This window comes from Mercenaria mercenaria, chromosome 1 (assembly GCF_021730395.1).
Source record: "Mercenaria mercenaria strain notata chromosome 1, MADL_Memer_1, whole genome shotgun sequence".
Taxonomy (NCBI): domain Eukaryota; kingdom Metazoa; phylum Mollusca; class Bivalvia; order Venerida; family Veneridae; genus Mercenaria; species Mercenaria mercenaria.
The window spans coordinates 9,297,835-9,316,752 of record NC_069361.1 but is presented as its reverse complement, the minus strand read 5'-3'; the positions used below and the strand labels follow the sequence as shown (position 1 = coordinate 9,316,752).

Sequence of the window (18,918 nt, the reverse complement as noted above, 5' to 3'; positions counted from 1 at the left end):
CCTTGTTTAACAGATCAGCTTTAATCAAATTGTGTAATCTTATGTGAATGTGTATTAAATATGTATTGTTTAAAACCTGTCTTTATTCTTTTAAATGTACTAACTCTTACCCTGCTAAATTTCTTTAATGAACTTGTCCATCTTTTGATTTAGACAGTACTATTAACTGTTAAAAGGAGAGCTTACCAAAAAGATACAGACTGAATGGCAAACAGTGCAGATCATGATCAGACTGATACTAGCGCTTTCTGTAAAAAGTAACAAGCCAGAGAAAATTTGATATTTTATTACTGTTTAACCTGTTACACTATCATCTACATAATAAGCTTTGTATCTTGGCATCTTTCTTGGTAGATACTTGTCCATATAATTGTGAAAAGTGCATTGTGTGCAAAATATCATGCGCACAGAGACAGACATGGATTTTGCATGCAGATATAGTACACCCTACATTTTTCTTGTTAAACAATATTTCACACATGCATGCACACACTCAGATGCACATACAAGCACATAGACCCATTCGATCATCATGAAAAGTGTGCTTTACCAGCCTAGACAACTTGGTGTGCCTTATCTGGTATCTGAGGATCATAGAAACTTCTTGAAATGCTTCTAGCTACAGTTTAAGTAATTGGACAACATTAATAACACTTTCACAATAGTTCAACCTGTTTGTTTTCGAACCTGTGTACAGGGATGGGCTTAACCTTAATTCGGTAGAAAGTTAGATTACGTTCTTTGTGTTGCCAGGAGATCCTGGAAAATGTTATCTTGCTGCTTCCTTATTAATTGAATTTCTTAAATGAATTGCATGTCTGCTCTTACACTGTGTAGAAACATTATTTCTCTACTAGAGGAGAAATCAAATGAGATAGATTACGAGACTTTATTAGAATGTAGAAGTTTCCTCTGTTTTTATCCTTTGGATTGCACATTGTTGCCATGATGGTGCTTTTTTAAAACAAAGTAAAATTTAATGAATCACTTGTCATGAATGATGTGTTTCTATTGTCCCATGTCAGATTATGCTAGTGAATTTACATGAAACAAGGGAAAAAGTGAGTTTTGTATAGTTGTTGAACTATGTTAGGGATGTCGACAGTTTGAATTTGTAATGTTACAAAAAGGAAAGGGGGAAAAATGAAAAACTTTGAATCTTCATATCTTTTTCAAGTAACTTTCTCACATAAAAATGTAGCAAGTATGGCAAACAAAATGATACATCTTCAGAGAATTAAAAAAAATGCTCTTCAGATAAAAAATTTTCTTTTGACTGGAAAGAAGAACAACAGCTTTACAAATAAGGTTCATTGCAGTGTTTACAAGTGTCAACAAATGTCTGTGAGGAAAGTGCTTAGAGTGTTTCATTTTATAACCAGGCATTCCATTTCCTTCACATTATTTGAAGACCATCGATCTTTACTTCAGCCATTAGTTGGAAAATTGGAGTGAAAATTGTCTTATTCTTTCACAAAGTAGCAATTTACTAAAGGTTTATGGGAAATTAGGGAAAACTGATGAGTATATTTATGTGCGTTGTATTTGGCACTTTTGTAGTACTAAATAATTCTTCTGCTTCTTGAAAAAAACAACACTTTTCCTATTCCTCAGTACCAAGGAGGGATCCTCTGATTCTTGATTGCATTGTACTGAATATTGTACTTGCAGAATGCTTCTGATTCTTGAACAATAGCTTTATTTATGTATAACTTACTGTCCTTCATAATATATCTGACTTAAGATGTACAAGCTGAGTAGTAAAAGCCGTTGTTATTTTTTTGGCTCAGGTGGTGTGACATTTTATGTTGTGCTACTCAATACTCCTTACAGTTCTACAATTCCACCATGAATTTTGGTATAAGTATTTGTATGCATTTAACCTGCAATTTTAGTGCTGATCCTTGAAAATGGAAATTTCAAACTGATGCTGAAACTACAGGCTGTGTAAGAAAAATGTAATACTATGACATAGTCCTCTCTACAAGTGTGATTGTCCAGATTGTATAATGTTCTTATTTTGTTGACATGTTGTTTTTAAACGCCCGTTTGAAAAACGGGACAAATTATGGGAACGCCCCAGGCGGGCGGGCGGGCGGCGTCCATAGACCTTGTCCGGAGCATATCTTCTACATGCATGAAGGGATTTTGATGAAACTTGGCACAGTTGTTCACCATCATGAGACGGAGTGTCATGCGCAAGAACCAGGTCCCTGGGTCTAAGGTCAAGGTCACACTTAGAGGTCAAAGGTCAAATTCAAGAATGACTTTGTCCGGAGCATATCTTCTTCATGCATGGAGGGATTTTGATGAAAGTTGGCACAATTGTTCATCATCATGAGACGGAGTGTTATGCGCAAAAACCAGGTCCCTAGGTCTAAGGTCAAGGTCACACTTAGAGGCCAAAGGATACAAGAATGAAAAATTCAAGAATGACTTGAATGTCCGGAGCATATCTTCTTCGTGCATGGAAGGATTTTGATGTAGCTTGGCACAGTTGTTCACCATAATGAGAGGGAGTGTCATGCGCAAGAACCAGGTCCCTAGGTATAAGGTCAAGGTCACACTTAGAGGTCAAAGGATACAAGAATGAAAACTTTGTCCGGAGCATATCTTCTTCATGCATGAAAGGACTTTGATGTAGCTTGGCACAATTGTTCACCATTATGAAACGGAGTGTCTTGCGCAAGAACCAGGTCCCTAGGAGTAAGGTCAAGGTCACACTTAGAGGTCAAGCATACAAGAATGAAAACTTTGTCCGGAGCATTTCTTCTTCATGCATTGAGGGGTTTTGATACAACTTGGCACAAATGTTCACAAGCATGAGACGGAGTGTCATGCGCAAGAACCAGGTCCCTAGGTCTAAGGTCAAGGTCACACTTAGAGGCCAAATGTCAGATACAAGAATGACTTTGTCCGGAGCATTTCAACTTCATGCATGGAGGGATTTTGAAGTAACTTGGCACAATTGTACACCATCATGAAACGGAGTGTCATGCACTGGTCCCTTCTTTTGAATTACTTCCCTTTGCTGTTACTATAAATAGCTTATATTGTAACTTTTTCATTACAAGTCGTAGGGAAAAATCGAGACCACTTTTCTGTAGTACAACATGCATGTTACATCCAATTCTGAGGTGTATTTTGAGCTATCTCTACTTGGTAAGGATTTTTGTGTGGACTTGTAATTTTTTTTTTATTTTTTTTCCCTTTTTTCTTTAAAGATTAACTTCCCTTAGTTGTTACTATAAATAACTTACATTGTAACTTTTTTATAATTGACCATAGGGAAAAACCAAGACCACTTTTCTGTGGTACAACATTGATGTTACTTTCAAATTTTGGGTGTATTTTAAGGTATCTCTACCTGGTAAGGATTTTTTTGTGGACTTAGAAAAATAAAAGAATTACAATAATTTCTAAAAAAAAAGAAACATTGTAAACAACTAGAAAATTGAAATTCCATTTGCAAATACAGGTGCTAGTGTAAAGAAATTTGCTGTGATGGGCGTATATTGTGACATTCTGGCACCCTTGTTTATTTTTGCTTTTCTAACATCCTGCACTTCATGTTTAGCCTTCTCTATCGATATTCAGCACTGTGCCATATATTAGTCTCCTCTTTTACTTTCTGAACTTTGTCACAAATAGTCTGTTACTTTGGTATATTGGACTATATCCAGCTGTGAAGTATGCACATTGACAAATTGCACTCTATTTTATGCTGCACTGTGACAAGTTTTGGTCTGATCCTTTATATACTGTATATACACGTTATCATGACAAGTCTGTTGTTTTGACATTCTGCACTAATTCATATATTAGTTTGCCCCTTTGACGTACTGCACTATGTCATGTATTTTAGTTTGCTCCTTTGACACTCTTTCTTTCCTTTGCACTGTGTCATGGATAGTCTGTTGCTTTGACATTCTTCCTTTCCTTTGCACTGTGTCATGTATTTAACTTTGCTCCTTTGATTCTTCCTTTCCTTTGCACTGTGTCATGGATAGTCTGTTTCTGTGACATTCTACCTTTCCTTTGCACTGTGTCATGGATAGTCTGTTGCTTTGACATTCTGCCTTCCTTTGCAATGTGTCATGGATAGTCTGTTGCTTTGACATTCTACCTTTCCTTTGCACTGTGTCATGGATAGTCTGTTGCTTTGACATTCTACCTTTCCTTTGCACTGTGTCATGGATAGTCTGTTGCTTTGACATTCTAACCTTTCCTTTGCACTGTGTCATGGATAGTCTGTTGTTTTGACATTCTACCTTTCCTTTGCATTGTGTCATGGATAGTCTGTTGCTTTGACATTCTGTCTTTCCTTTGCACTGTGTCATGGATAGTCTGTTACTTTGACATTCTGCCTTTCCTTGCACTATGTCATGGATAGTCTGTTGCTTTGACATTCTGCCTTTCCTTTGCACTGTGTCATGGATAGTCTGTTGCTTTGACATTCTGCACTGTTGCATGTATTATCATCTGTATATTAGCTGTGCTGCTATAATGAGTCTGCTCCTCTTACCCACTGTTCTCATCTGTGTCTGCATTAGTTCTCCGGTTCTCCACTGATACACTCATTGTCATGCTTAGTCTGCTGCTCTGGCATACTGATCTATGCCATACATTAGTTTGCTTCTCTGACAAACTGCTATGTGTCATTCCTTAATCTGCATACTGATCATTGTGATGTATTAATTTGCTTCTCTGACAAACTAAGTGTTGTGTATTAGTATGTTCCTCTGACCTGACATACAGCACTGTCTTATTGACTGGTATACTACACATGGTCATTTACTGCTCTGACCTGACATACAGCACTGTCTTATTGGCTGGTATACTACACATGGTCATTTACTGCTCTGACCTGACATACAGCACTGTCTTATTGACTGGTATACTATACATGGTCATTTACTGCTCTGACGTACTACACCATGCCATTTATTTACACTTTTGAACTGACATACTGTACTAGGTCAAATACTGCTCAGACATACTGCACTTTGTCATTTAAACTTCTGACATACTACACTGTGCCATCTTCTCCTTTAACAAAATCCTTCTCTGACATCCTGTGCTGTTTTAAAACTTGATGATAGACTGTCACATTTGATATTCAATATCATAAATATTTATGGCTATTTGCTTTCAGCTGTAATCTCATTACAAGTATTTATTTCCCACTCAAAACTCTATCAGATCTGTTTGAGTATTTTAGCATCAGACATTTCAACTATAACTGTACTTGGTCAGCTTGTTATAGTACTTAGATATAATAACATAATTTTCTACTTTCTCTTCTGGTATCACCGCATCAGGTTAAAAGAAGGCAACCTACAGAAAAGAATCATGTACTTAACAATCATTTTAGCCAGGAATCCAGGTCACGTTAATTGCAGAGGCTGGACATTTACTGACTTTTCTTCCTGCCACATGTAAAGTAACCTAGAACATGAAAATACCAGAGACAGAAATTTCTAGCACCAAAATTAATGGCAATAAACAAAGTCACATCTGCCCTGGAACAAATATGGAAAGTAGGTGTACTGACTAATAGAGTCCATAAATGTTAAATGATTGCCGTCTAAATTATCTCCATCATCCTCCTTTTGTCAGACACACTACAGTTTTAACACCCCAGCTTTACTGCAGCACCATTCTGGCTTTACAGCTCCTCCGGGGAAATTCTCTTATACCTTCAGTGTGTGAAACATTAGTGAAGTCACATGCAGAAATGGCTGTTCACTAAAATATCTGGGAATTATGGAATTGGTGTAGCTTACAGGTATATTCCCTAAAGCTAGATATGGCAAAAAATAATAAATATGTGCATTAACATACACAATCCTTGATTTTACTTATCAAGATCTATGTAATGTTCTTGGGTTTTATGCATTTACACTTTTATGCTCAGTGCAATTAAATTTGTTTTCTAATGTTTTTATAATGGTAATACTTGTAAGGGACTTCATAATATGTTCTTTTGAAATATCTGATCTTTCTTCCAAAATTATATAATGGATATATATATTCTGCTCAAATTGTGCCAGTCTGCAGACAACATTCTGCTTAGGTAGTGCCAGTCTGTAGACAGCATTCTGTTCAGATGGTGCCAGTCTGTAGACAGCATTCTGCTCAGATGGTGCCAGTCTGTAGACAGCATTCTGCTCAAATGGTGCCAGTCTGAAGATGACATTTTGTTCAGATGGTGCCAGTCTATAGACAGCATTCAGCTCAGATGGTGCCAGTCTGTAGACAGCATTCTGCTCAGATGGTGCAAGTCTGTATACAGAATTCTGTTCAGATGGTGCCAGTCTGTAGACAACATTCTTCTTTGATGGTGCAAGTCTGTAGACGGCATTCTGTTCAGATGGTGCCGTCTGTAGAGAGCATTCTGCTCAGATGGTGCCAGTCTGTAGACAGCATTCTGCTCAAATTGTGCCAGTCTGCAGACAACATTCAGCTTAGGTAGTGCCAGTCTGTAGACAACATTTTTCTCAAATGGTGCAAGTATAAAGACAGCATTCTGCTCAGATGGTGCCAGTCTGTAGACAGCATTCTACTCAAATTGTGCCAGTCTGCAGACAACATTCTGCTTAGGTAGTGCCAGTCTGTAGACAACATTTTGCTCAAATGGTGCAAGTATGAAGACAGCATTTTGCCTAGATGGTGCCAGTCTGTAGACAGCATTCTGCTCAGATGGTGCCAGTCTGAAGACAGCATTCTGCTCAGATGGTGCCAGTCTGTAGACAGCATTCTGCTCAAATGGTGCCAGTCTGTAGACAGCATTCTGCTCAAATGGTGCCAGTCTGAAGATAGCATTTTGTTCAGATGGTGCCAGTCTATAGACAGCATTCTGCTCAGATGGTGCCAGTCTGTAGACAGCATTCTGCTCAGATGGTGCAAGTCTGTAGACAGAATTCTGTTCAGATGGTGCCAGTCTGTAGACAACATTCTGCTTTGACGGTGCAAGTCTTTAGACGGCATTCGTTCAGATGGTGCCAATCTGTAGACAATATTCTGCTCAGATGGTGCAAGTCTGTAGACAACATTCTGCTCAGATGGTGCAAGTCTGTATACAGCATTCTGTTTAGATGGTGCCAGTCTATAGACAGCATTCTGTTCAAATGGTGCCAGTCTGTAGACAACATTCTGCTCAAATGGTGCCAGTCTGTAGACTTTATTCTGCTGAGATAGTGCCAATGTGTAGACAACATTTTGCTCAAATGGTGCAAGTCTGAAGAGAACATTTTGCTCAGATAGTGCCAGTGTGTAGACAGCATTCTTCTCAGATTGTGCTGTTCTGTAGATATCATTCTGCGTCAGATAGTGCCAGTGTGTAGACAACATGTTGCTTAAATGGTGCTACTCTCTGGCAGAATTATTAGAATTAAGCTTTGGACATTACACATATCTGGCTTTGAATGCCTTACAGATTGGTTGTTGCAACTTCCAAATTTGACAGGTTGTATTTGCAGTTGGTTGTCACAGTGTTATGTGTAAAATGGTAGTTTTTAATCAAGCTGAAGACTTTTGTCTGCCTCACAATGATGGTCCTCAGATTGACCTCTTTAGCAAATTCACTTTTAAAAGCTCACTATATCGTAGGAAGCCCTTGAGCCGTCCCTTCCCTTGACCCGTCACCATGTTTAGTTTTGACTTATATCTCATGGATCCATCACGGCACATGTGCAAACTGTGGAAAAACTTTTTACTTTCATTTTAAATTTTTTCTTGGAAGAAGATGATGAATTATGCAGAGAAAACATGAATTATTAGCATAATATCATTTTGAATCAACTAATACTTGCTTTTTTCCCCGTCCTCAAAAGATTTATCGAAGATTCTTTGTAATAAAAGCAAATTTTTCAGGATATAATTTACGTCTGCTTTGTTTACATTTCCTAAATGAAAGTCACATGATGTGACAAATAACTTGGTGTGACGTCACAAGGGCATTCCAATATGGCCGATATCTAACTGACATGTAGTTTCTTTTTATAACTTGTAAAACTATTCTGAAACTATTGCATGGATTGAAAGGAATAGGAACATTTATTAAGGTAAGATTAAAATTTTCTTAAAGTGTTATAGATTTTAAATGCATTTTTGCTGGAAATCATTAAAAGGAAAGATGACGGGGACCCGAGGATACTTATTTCACCAGTACAAAATGTACCTGGAAATTCTTATAAATAGTAAGTTACACTGCCTGCTGATAATACCTACCTTATGGTCAGATCCTTTCTTTTTATGTTTTTCAATATCAAGATGTTATCAGAGAAATTATCATTTGTGATATGGACTTGCTCTTGAATGTGGAAGAATATAAATTAATTTCTATCAAAAATATGTTCGGATGATAGCATAGAAATACATAATTTCTTACAAGAACTAACTTTTTCATAAAATATATATCACAACATAGGTATAGAAAGAAATCCTGTTGGTTACAGGATTATGATGTACTGCAGTTTTAATATCTTTAGAAATGTCAGGACTATGAGGTACTGCAGTTTTAATATCTTTAGAAGTATCAGGATTATGAGGTACTGCAGTGTTTTAATCTTTAGAAATATCAGGACTATGAGGTAGTGCAGTTTTAATATCTTTAGAAATATCAGGATTATGAGGTACTGCAGTTTTAATATCTTCAGAAATATCAGGACTATGAGGTACTGCATGTTTTAATCTTCAGAAATATAAGGACTGAGGTACTGCAGTGTTTTAATCTTCAGAAATATCAGGACTATGAGGTACTGCATGTTTTAATCTTCAGAAATATCAGGATTATGAGGTACTGCAGTGTTTTAATCTTTAGAAATGTCAGAATTATTAGATACTGCTGTGTTATTATCTTAAGAAATATCAGGATTATGAGGTACTGCAGCGTTATTACGTTAAGAAATACCTGAGGAACAGCTGCAATACAAGACATAACCAAAATTTTAAAAAAACTGACAGCTATCCCTAATCAAACAGAAATGGAGGACAATTGGTAATAGAAAGGAATGCTTTTGCACAGTTGAATCATCTTAAACAATACAGGCTCCCCTTGGGATTAAACACACATTTTGCATTTTGAAACTTAATTACTTGTACTACATGAGAAAATTTTTCATAACTGCTTGGAATTGTGCATAATTTTGTGGGATGTTTAAATATATGAATCAAATTCTGAACAAAAATTCTGATATTACATCAGTCATCTTTAAGTTTCAGAATTCATAGGGATAGCAAATTCTTCTTTTTTTTCGTGGTTGGAGGATTTTCTGTCAGTGAATATGGAAATTTCCCCTCGTTTTATGAGGATTGTAGTCAGACATGTAATTTTCATCTCCTCCATATCAGCTCGTTTTCCAGTCACAACCTATGATAGATTAGGGATCTTCTAAATGCTACGTCTTTCACATTACCGTTCTATAGTAGTTAGCGTAGAATTAACAGATCTTCGCATTTTGCCCACATGCTACTTTAAGTCTGGAAGAATCGAAGACAGTAATTGATGAAGCAGTTATAGACATAAGGACAAAATAAATCCAATTTGAATGGACAGTTTTCTATTTCAGTTTTGGGTTGAGAAGAAACCAATAGGTTATTGACATTGCACATCTGCAGTTTGTACCCAGAAATGTACTTATGCTTGGTAGGGTAAAAAAATTTTCAAGTCTTTGACATAAACACTGTTTTGATGTCATAGGAGTCTCTGTTGTTAGGCTGCAGGTTTGATTTGTGACCGAAAGGTTGAAGCCATTGACACTAGACCAGAAAGAAAAAGCCACTGTACATTTTATACCCTACCCATAGGTATACTATAAGAAGGGTGGTCATACTTACCCATTTCAATAGCAAAATGCTTAGTTCTGTAAATTGGTACTATCCATATTAAACAGGTGGTAATTTATCTTCGACCGGCCACATTGCTACAATTTTTTTATCGCAGAGACGCTCTGGGTGGTTTATATCTTCATCAACAGTACAGAAAAAAAATTGGATGAATTTCCCTAATAAACTTCTGGTTTAGATGACAACATTATTCTGATTTGCTGATGTGGAAATGTATGTCAACTGTTGTTTAACTACACCTGTACGTTGGAATGTTCATATTCAACATAAATTTGCAATGTGAATTAAATAAACAATACAAATGTGTACCACTGCACGACTTAAAATTCAGAATCCTTTCTAAGATGACTTTTATTCAACATTCGAGTTTTCTTGTATAACTGCAAATATCACACATTCTGTTTTTTGTTTGTTTAGATTTTGCCAAACATGTACACACGGCCATCTTGTCTAGACTGGAAGTTCATCAGAGAAGTTCATCCAAGTTTTTTCTATGATGTTGATGGAAGTATAAACTATACTGAGTGTCTCTATGATAAGAAAAATTGAGACAATGTTACTGATGCATAATGGAAGATAAATTACCACTTGTTCAAAATGCATAATACTCATTTACCTAACTGCACATTTTAAGGGACAAACGCACGATTGAACTGGGTAAGAACATTTTCCCATTAATGACCATGTTCTTATAGCATATTAAGGGTAGGGTACAACATGTATAGTGGCATTTTCTTTCTGATCTGGTGCTAGTGGTTGAAGCAACTGTTTCCTTGTATTATATGAGCCGCACCATGAGAAAACCAACATGGTGCATTTGCGACCAGCATGGATCCAGACCAGCCTGCACATCTGGGCAGTCTGGTCTGGATCCATGCTGTTCGCTTTCAAAGCCTATTGAATTAGAGAAACCATTAGCGAACAGCATGGATCCTGACCAGACTGCGCAGATGCACAGGCTGGTCTGGATCCGCGCTGGTCGCAAATGCACAGTTATTGTGTTGGTTTTCTCAAGGTGCGGCTCATATTATAGCTTTTCTGTTGTGCCGAAAGTATATGCTTCTCTTATATTGGCTAGCCTGTACAGATTGACACTGGAACCATATAAAAACAGTAAACTTGATATATGCTTTCAAAACTATATATTTACCAAAATAGTTGCCAAATTTGGCAGTTAACCAGACTCATTAATGGCAGATGGAATTGCTATGATTTCTTTTTTCTGTAACCACTTCATCATGGAGGAGTGTTAATCCTTGTTCTTCTGAGGCCAAAAATATGTCAGTAAAGGAAGAATCATTTGGGTGTTATCCTCAGTAAAATTTAAATTGCATTTTCTCACCATTTAAAGTATTGTACCAACAATAAAACTCTCAGTGAGTAAGTTTTCAATTTTGGCTTACATCGATTATTGGTAGTAAAGTGTTGAATGTTCTACAAGGAGGGTTCAGTGATTTCCCTTGTGGGCTATGAAAGCTGGTCAATGATGGTAACTTTTCTGTCAGAAGGTTTCCTTATAGATCAATAAATCCGCCCACATCAGATGATAAGAAATGTTTAAAAACAATATAATCAAGCTGTTTACTAATTAATCTGTTTATTTATTGTCAAGTGTTGTTTGATTTTCATTCATGACAGAAGCTTCTGTGGAGGTTGCTGACTGGTGCAGTTTCCAACTCTTGAAGATAAGCTATGCAAGCACTTCAGTGTAGGAGCCATTGTCATTTTAATTTAATAAACACACAAGACGATGTTGCCTCTTTAGCATCTTGTTTTTGCAGACTCAAGTTTGCACAGTGTTAATGTCCTAAAATTTTATTAAAAGTACTTTAATTCATTGCTCTGTGACTCTTAAAACCTCGTAAAAACTTCTAAAATACTAAAAGTTCTGAAATTTAGGGAATTTTGTATTTCTTATTTAATCTAAGAACCAAAGAAAGAATTTAAAAGTAGAGTAATTGGTGAGTCTTGTGATTGTTAATGTATAAGTGTGGAAATACGTTATTTGTAGAGGGGCTTAACCAATAGGGGGTTGGCGAATGTATTGGTACTGGTTCCTAGCTTGAGTGAAGTTGGCGTGCAACATCTGTGTTTACCAGAAAGCTGTTTCCTGTCATTCATGGTATGTGATAAATGCTGGAAATAAGTATGTATTCAATAAAAAATGGCTGATTAAGTAAGTACCTGTGTTTGAGTGAAGTGGACAAATTATATAAAGTGGAATGCATAATTTTATTAAAACAGTTAATGCCTGAACTGGGGTTAAATAATACACAAAAAGTGAAAGGCATGTTAGAACTATATCTTAACATGTTGAGAAATTTGTCCTTAAAAATAAGAAGAAAGATTTGTCTTTAAAAAAGTCCTGGAAAATTCTGGAATCTTTGCATGGTGAGTCTGTATGAACCAAGGCAGTTTAATCATTTTCTCCTTGCCACTGTTGGCAAATGCAAAGTCGTATGGCTATTAAAACCTGCTTTAGTTCAGTCTTAATGAACCTTGATGAAGACTGTTACACTGTGCATGCTTTCACATGAAGACCACAAAGCTGTCCATGCATTATGTCACATCAAAAACACCTCACCATGTGGTCACAATACCTGTTTTGCATTTGAACTGTGAACATATGTTTTTATATTTGCAAAGTTTTAAGATCATTGAAGACTGACTGTTGTGATCTGAAGTGACAAACCCTGTTTGATTTACCATTGATCAGTGTAAACTATATTCATGTAAATGTTTGCTCTTGATCCAGAAGTCTCACTTTCTATTACAAAACAAGCTTTTTATCCAGGGTAAATTTACTGCCATAGATCCATACTTTGATCTTTGACAAAGTGTTGTGCAATTGATCCTTGGCTAAGATTTTACAGTAAGGTCATAACTTTGTTTCTGAGTATATCAATATACATCATTTGAAATGCTAGGTACAGAAATATTTAAACTTTTGTCACCAGTCATGTACAAGCCGTCTAACTGTGATCTAAGTGAATTAGAGTTCAAGCAGTAGCTGACTTCTGTTACAATTTTAAAACAGAACATTTTCTTTTCACAGGTGCACACATGTTGTGAAGTTGTCAGTTATATATTATAGGTGTGAAACACCAGGTGTTTGTTAAAGATCAATAAACATTGTGAGTAAAATTGACTAGAATCAATAACAATCTCTTATTGGAAATAGTATTGAAAGACAGTGTTAACTTTACAAAACAAACAAATATGTGCAGGCTGAAAAATCGTTACAAATCTCTGGGCTGATTTTGTACTTTTGTTAACATGATCGATGATGAAACTCTAAGCAGGCAATTTAGTAGCAAAACGGAAGTAATTCCAAAAGTGTAAATATTTGAAGAGTGTGCATTGTCTTGTAGCAAAAAGCCTTGTCTGCCCTCCAAACATTAATAATGTTTCACAAACTGTACAGCTATTATTGCCAAGGATTTCAAAACTTCACCAGGTAGTATTGATGCTGAAGTTAATTGCTGGGGAATTGAAAACTTCACAAGAAAGTACTGATGCTGAGATTAAAGGTCCTGGCACTTACACTTGTGAAGAAGCATCAGCCTTTCTGTTACAAACACTTTCATGAGCTACCATGAAGGAGATTTCACTAAAATTGTTTTATATATTTCCCCAATTTGATGAAATGCCCATCTTGTAATGCTAACCAACAGTTACTTCAGCTTGGTTATAAGACCTCTTTAGATCAACTTGTCTGGAATAAAAGAAGACATGTTTTAAGGATCTGGTGTAAGTGTATTTGAATGGTTAAAAGGGTCAATCAGATTAACACATGTTATTTTATGACTGACAATATCTAAGACTTTCCATTACAAGATATCAGATATATATGACATTTTAATGAAGACCTATTTGAAATCAACAAGCTAGTAACCTATGTATCACAAAATGTTTTATAGTAATTGCTGCTGAGTTGTTTTTCTCATACATTATTGCCTGTTTTCCATTAAAACAAGATATGAGTGAACTGGAACTTTTATTATCAAATAACTGTTACATGAAATTATTGGACTTGATTTCAGTGAGCAGCCTCTAATGGATTATCTCTATTAAGGTAATTTAAGTAATTAAGCGTCTTGAGTTAGGATGTCAGGAAACTGTCACAGTTGATTTTTCAAAATGCATTTTCTTTAGTGAAACAGAGAACAAGCAAGGTGAAAAGCCCAAAGCACTAATTATCTCTAAGCTTGTCAAATTCCAATTACCTCTATGGTTGTCAAGCTCTAATTACCTCTAAGCTTGTCAAGCTCTCATTACCTCTAAGCTTGTCAAGCTCTCATTACCTCAAACTCTAGATACATCTAAGCTTCTGAAGCTTTAATTACCTAAAGCTGTAATAACATCTTAAATTTGTGACGCTGTGATTACCTAAAGCCCTAATTACCTCCAAGCTTGTCAAGTTCTCATTACATTTAAGCTTGTCAGGTTCTAATTACCTTAAGCCCTAAGTACATCTAAGCTTGTCAGACTCAAATAACGTCTAAAATACCTGTAAGCTTGTCAAGCTCTAATTAAATTTAAGCTTGTCAAGCTCTAATTACTTCAAGCACTAATTATCTCTTAGCTTGTCTAGCTCTAATTACTTCAAGTCCTAATTACATCTAAGCTCTTGTAACATCAACCTCTAATTACCTCAAAGCTTTTCAAGCTCTAATTACCTCTAAACTTATCAAGCTCTAATTACATATGAGCTTCTGAAGCTTTTATTACCTAAAGCTCTAATTACATCTAAGCTTCTGAACATGTGATTACATAAAGCTCTAATTACATCTAAGCTTGTCAAGTTATAATTACATCTAGGCTTGTCAAGCTCTTGCCAAGTTTCTGATTTCTTTAAACTTGTCAAGCTCTTATTACATCAAGCTCTAATTGCATCTGAGCGTCTGAAACTTTAATTACATAAAGCTATTATTACCTCTAAGCTTCTGAACCTGTGATTACCTAAAGCTCTAATTACATCTAAGCTTGTCAAGTTGTAATTAACTAAAGCTCTAATTACCTGTAAGCTTGACAAGCTCTAATTACATCAAGTCCTAATTACATCTAAGCTTGTCAAGCTCTTGTCAAGTTCAAATTACCTTAAAGCTTGTCAAGCTCTTAATTACCATAAGCCTCTAATTGCATCTATGTAGACATAGTGGTATTAAGAATTCAATTTTCCATTTATTATCAAGTTTTATTTCTAATTATTTTATAAAGAGGAATTTTCAGTACATGTTTTCAAATTCTGTAATGTCACAGATTTTCTTGGAAATGACAGGAAATTTTGTTCTTGACATTCTCTTCACGATCAAGTATTGAAATTAGCATTCTATTCAGGATCTTCAATTACTCCACGTGCATTATCGTGTCAAGCACACAACCTTTTTGCTGTATCAGCATTCATAGTAGGCTTTCACTGTCAGTGTAATTAAAAAATGTCAATTGGGTATCAATAAAGTCAGATACTGACACTTTGAAGAGAAATTGTATATATTGTGATTGAAGAGGAACTTGGAAAAGTCTAAACTTATCATCATAGGTGGACAACTGTAGTTTAAGTGGCAAAGCTGGTTAATGTAATAGCTACAGCTGTTCAGTTAGTGGCAAAGCTGGTTAATGGCATAACTACAGCTGTTCCGTTAGTGGCATAGCTGGTTAATGGAAATATAGCTACAGCTGTTCAGTTAGTGGCATAGCTGGTTAATGGCATAACTACAGCTGTTCAGTTAGTGGCATAGCTGGTTAATGGCATAACTACAGCTGTTCAGTTAGTGGCATAGCTGGTTAATGGAAATATAGCTACAGCTGTACCGTTAGTGGCATAGCTACAGATGTACAGTTAGTGGCATATATATAGCTGTAATAGTTGGTGGCATAGCTACAAATGTATGCTTAGATGCATTATCAGTTTCTGGATTAACTGCTGAAAAATGAATCCTGCAACAATACTGGTGCTAGCTGCAACATTGTCAGTCAGTGTTGGTATTAAGCTTTCAATGTTTGATTTGGTGCTATCACGTTCTGGCAGACAGGCTATATGGATATACAGAGAATAGTTTTTGTTTCAGTGAAAGATCAAAATATATTTCCCTGAGTGTACACCATACTGTAATATTTCCACCACTCTTGAAAATGTAAATTATGGTGTGTTCACAAGTGAAATATATTTCGATCTTACATGTAAAAGAAACTAATTTTCTTTTTATGAATTTCAATGGTTTTAACTTTATTTGTACAATGTCACATGCATAATGCATCACAATGTCAGAATGTTTTGATGTCATAATCTCTACATAACAAATTATCACATAATTCTTTGAAGTTTCCAGATTTCTTTTATATTTTACCATGGTGAAGCATATACCTTTATGTTCTGTAGGTATTTTATGTAGGTTATATACGTTTGTATCTTTATTAAGGTAGGAATTTCAAATGAAAATCTACGATAAAGTCAGAAAATCTCGCTTATGGAGAAAAGAAACTTGATTAAAAGGTTCCTGCCAAGGAATAAATTCTATGCATTTGACCAGCAGCTATGCTTAATTGTAATATGAAGAATTTTATTGTGTCATATATTCATCATTCCTACATCAGATAGTCACAGGTGTTACCATGTTTGAGCACTTATGTCTGACCATTGAGTGAAACTGTTTTCTTAAGGTCACTGTCTCTTACTCTCTTAATAAAAAACAAACCTTGTCTTCTATGGGGAACAATGTGTAAACCATGGTTACCTAATCTAACCATTGTCAGACCATGGTATGATCATCTTTAACCATAGTTTGCTTTGTACATCTATCAGTGACCTAGACAAAACAGTTTCTGCTTTGGCTGTCAGTCTTCTTAGGTTTGTTGTCTGTGTTAACTAGATAACTCTGATGTTTATTGCATCATTTGGTCAAAGATAAAGTTCACAGTATACAAAATTACTTACCTGTTAGCCTCAGACAGGCCATCATGAGGGAGTATGTGTTTTACAAATGGTGCTAAATGTTCAAGATTAGTTTTAGTTTTGTTAATATAGTCAGAAATTCATTGATTTCACACAGAATCATATTTGTTTTCTAAATAAATGTATCTTACTTTGAATTTTGCAGGGAAAGGAAACGACAAAAAAGTTATGGGCGTGAATCGTAGTAGAACCAAAGGTTGAATTTTTTCTTTAATCCACTACACAAACAAACTTTATATGTCACATTTCCAAATAACTTCTATCACCACGTCACAATACTAATTTATATCAATGCCTACGCAATGTTGCATTTCACAAAGTCTGTATAAAATGTCCAGTGATTTTCATTGCAGCTTTTTGTGCATGGTCTAAGTGTGCTTGATCTAACTATTTGTTGTTTTGTGCTTGCCCCTTTTTAGTTTTACCCAGTAATAACACAACATTTTTTAGATACACTTTTATTGTACACTTTTGACAGGGTAGTAGTTCTTTAGAATCTTTAGTCGTAATTATACGCCCGTTTTGGAAAAACGGAATGTATTTTATGATGGTGCATCCATCCATCCATCTGTCCATCATAATTTGTTTCTGGAACATAACTTAATAACCATTAAAGGTATTGACTGTAAACTTGGAGTGTAGGTAGATGGCAATTAGACAATGTGTAGAGTGTTTGAATCGGCTCTGTAGATTGAAAGTCAAGGTCACACAGCTAAAAGGTAAAAAATGTCCATCATATTTTGTGTCCGAAGCATAACTAAATAACCATGCAAGATATTGACTTCAAACATAGCAAGTAGGTAGGTGGCAATGAGATACTGTGCAGAGCACAAGAAGCAGTTCTATAGGTCAAAGGTCAAGGTCACAAATTGAGCTCAAAGGTCAAATCTGTCCCTCATATTTTATGTTCGGAGCATAATTTTTTACCATTCATGGTATTGACTTCAAACTTGACAGTTTGGTAGGTAGTCTCTGTGTTCAGACACTATGTTTTGTTTCCAGGAGATAATTGCTGAGGCTATATTCAAATTTAATATGATTATGTCCCTTTTCTTCTCAAACATTTTAGATAATCAGAGCCAAGAAAAATTGGTCAGAATATATAAGGGTAATGATTGAAAAAAAAAAAAAAAAAAAGATTATCTAGTTGGTAGCCAGACTAGTAGGTAGTAGGTGAAAAGACAATGTGTAGAGTGCATGAACCTGGGAGGTAGGTGAAAGGTCGAGGTTACAGCAAGGTCAAATCTGCCCATCATATTTTGTGTCCAGAACATAAACTATATATTTCATTTGGTAGATCCCTTTTTTGCGTACTTACAATTTTTTTTATAGAATTACTTCTCTTTGTTATTACTACAGATAGCTTATTTTGTAACTTTTTTATTATTGGCCGTAGGGAATAAGCAAGACCTCTTTTCTGTGGTACAACATGGATGGTTCCTCAAATTTTTAGGTGTATTTTGACATATCTGTACTTCGTAAGGATTTCTTTGTGGACTTAATTTTTTTTTTAAATTTCTTCTCTTTGTTATTCCTGCCCTTTGGGCTTCAACATTCTAGTTTTTTTTAGCTCGACTATTTGAAGAATAGCCTAGCTATTCTACTCACCCTTGCGTCGGCGTCAGCGTCACACCTTAGTGAAGTTTTTGCATACAAGTACATACAGCTATCATTTAAAGGCATATAGGTTTGAAACTTATTTTTTCTTTTTCTAGGTCAATTACCAACCTCACTGAGTCAAGTTCCATAACTCTGACATGTATTTTGAGCAAATTATGCCCCCTTTTGGACTTAGAAAATTCTGGTTAAAGTTTTAAATGCAAGTTACTATCTCCAAAACTAAGGCAGGTATTGAATTGAAACTTCACATGTGTCTGCGGGGTTATAAAACTAGTCGATAGCACCAAGTCCCATAACTCTGACCTTCATTTTGGCCAAATTATGCCCCCTTTTGGACTTAGAATATTCTGGTTAAAGTTTTGCGTGCAAGTACATACAGCTATTACTAAAAGGCATATAGATTTGAAACTTATTTTTTCTTTTTCTAAATCAAATACCAACCTCACTGAGTCAAGTTCCATAACTCTGACATGTATTTTGAGCAAATTATGACC

At 35.6% G+C, this 18,918-nt stretch overlaps 1 protein-coding gene across 5 annotated transcripts in view; it reads left to right on the top strand.

The window, feature by feature from the left end:
* The window catches only part of LOC123524527 (neurexin-1-like), a 201,554-nt gene that overhangs the window by 46,193 nt on the left and 136,443 nt on the right, over positions 1-18,918 (top strand). For 4 of the 5 annotated variants that reach the window (XM_053539344.1, XM_053539332.1, XM_053539339.1 and 1 more), the window contains one exon: positions 16,950-17,000. The exons of the other annotated variant lie outside the window; for it this stretch is intronic. In XM_053539344.1, the coding sequence (XP_053395319.1) occupies positions 16,950-17,000 (51 nt within the window). The remainder of the gene's footprint in view (positions 1-16,949; positions 17,001-18,918) is intronic. 5 annotated transcript variants of the gene reach the window in all.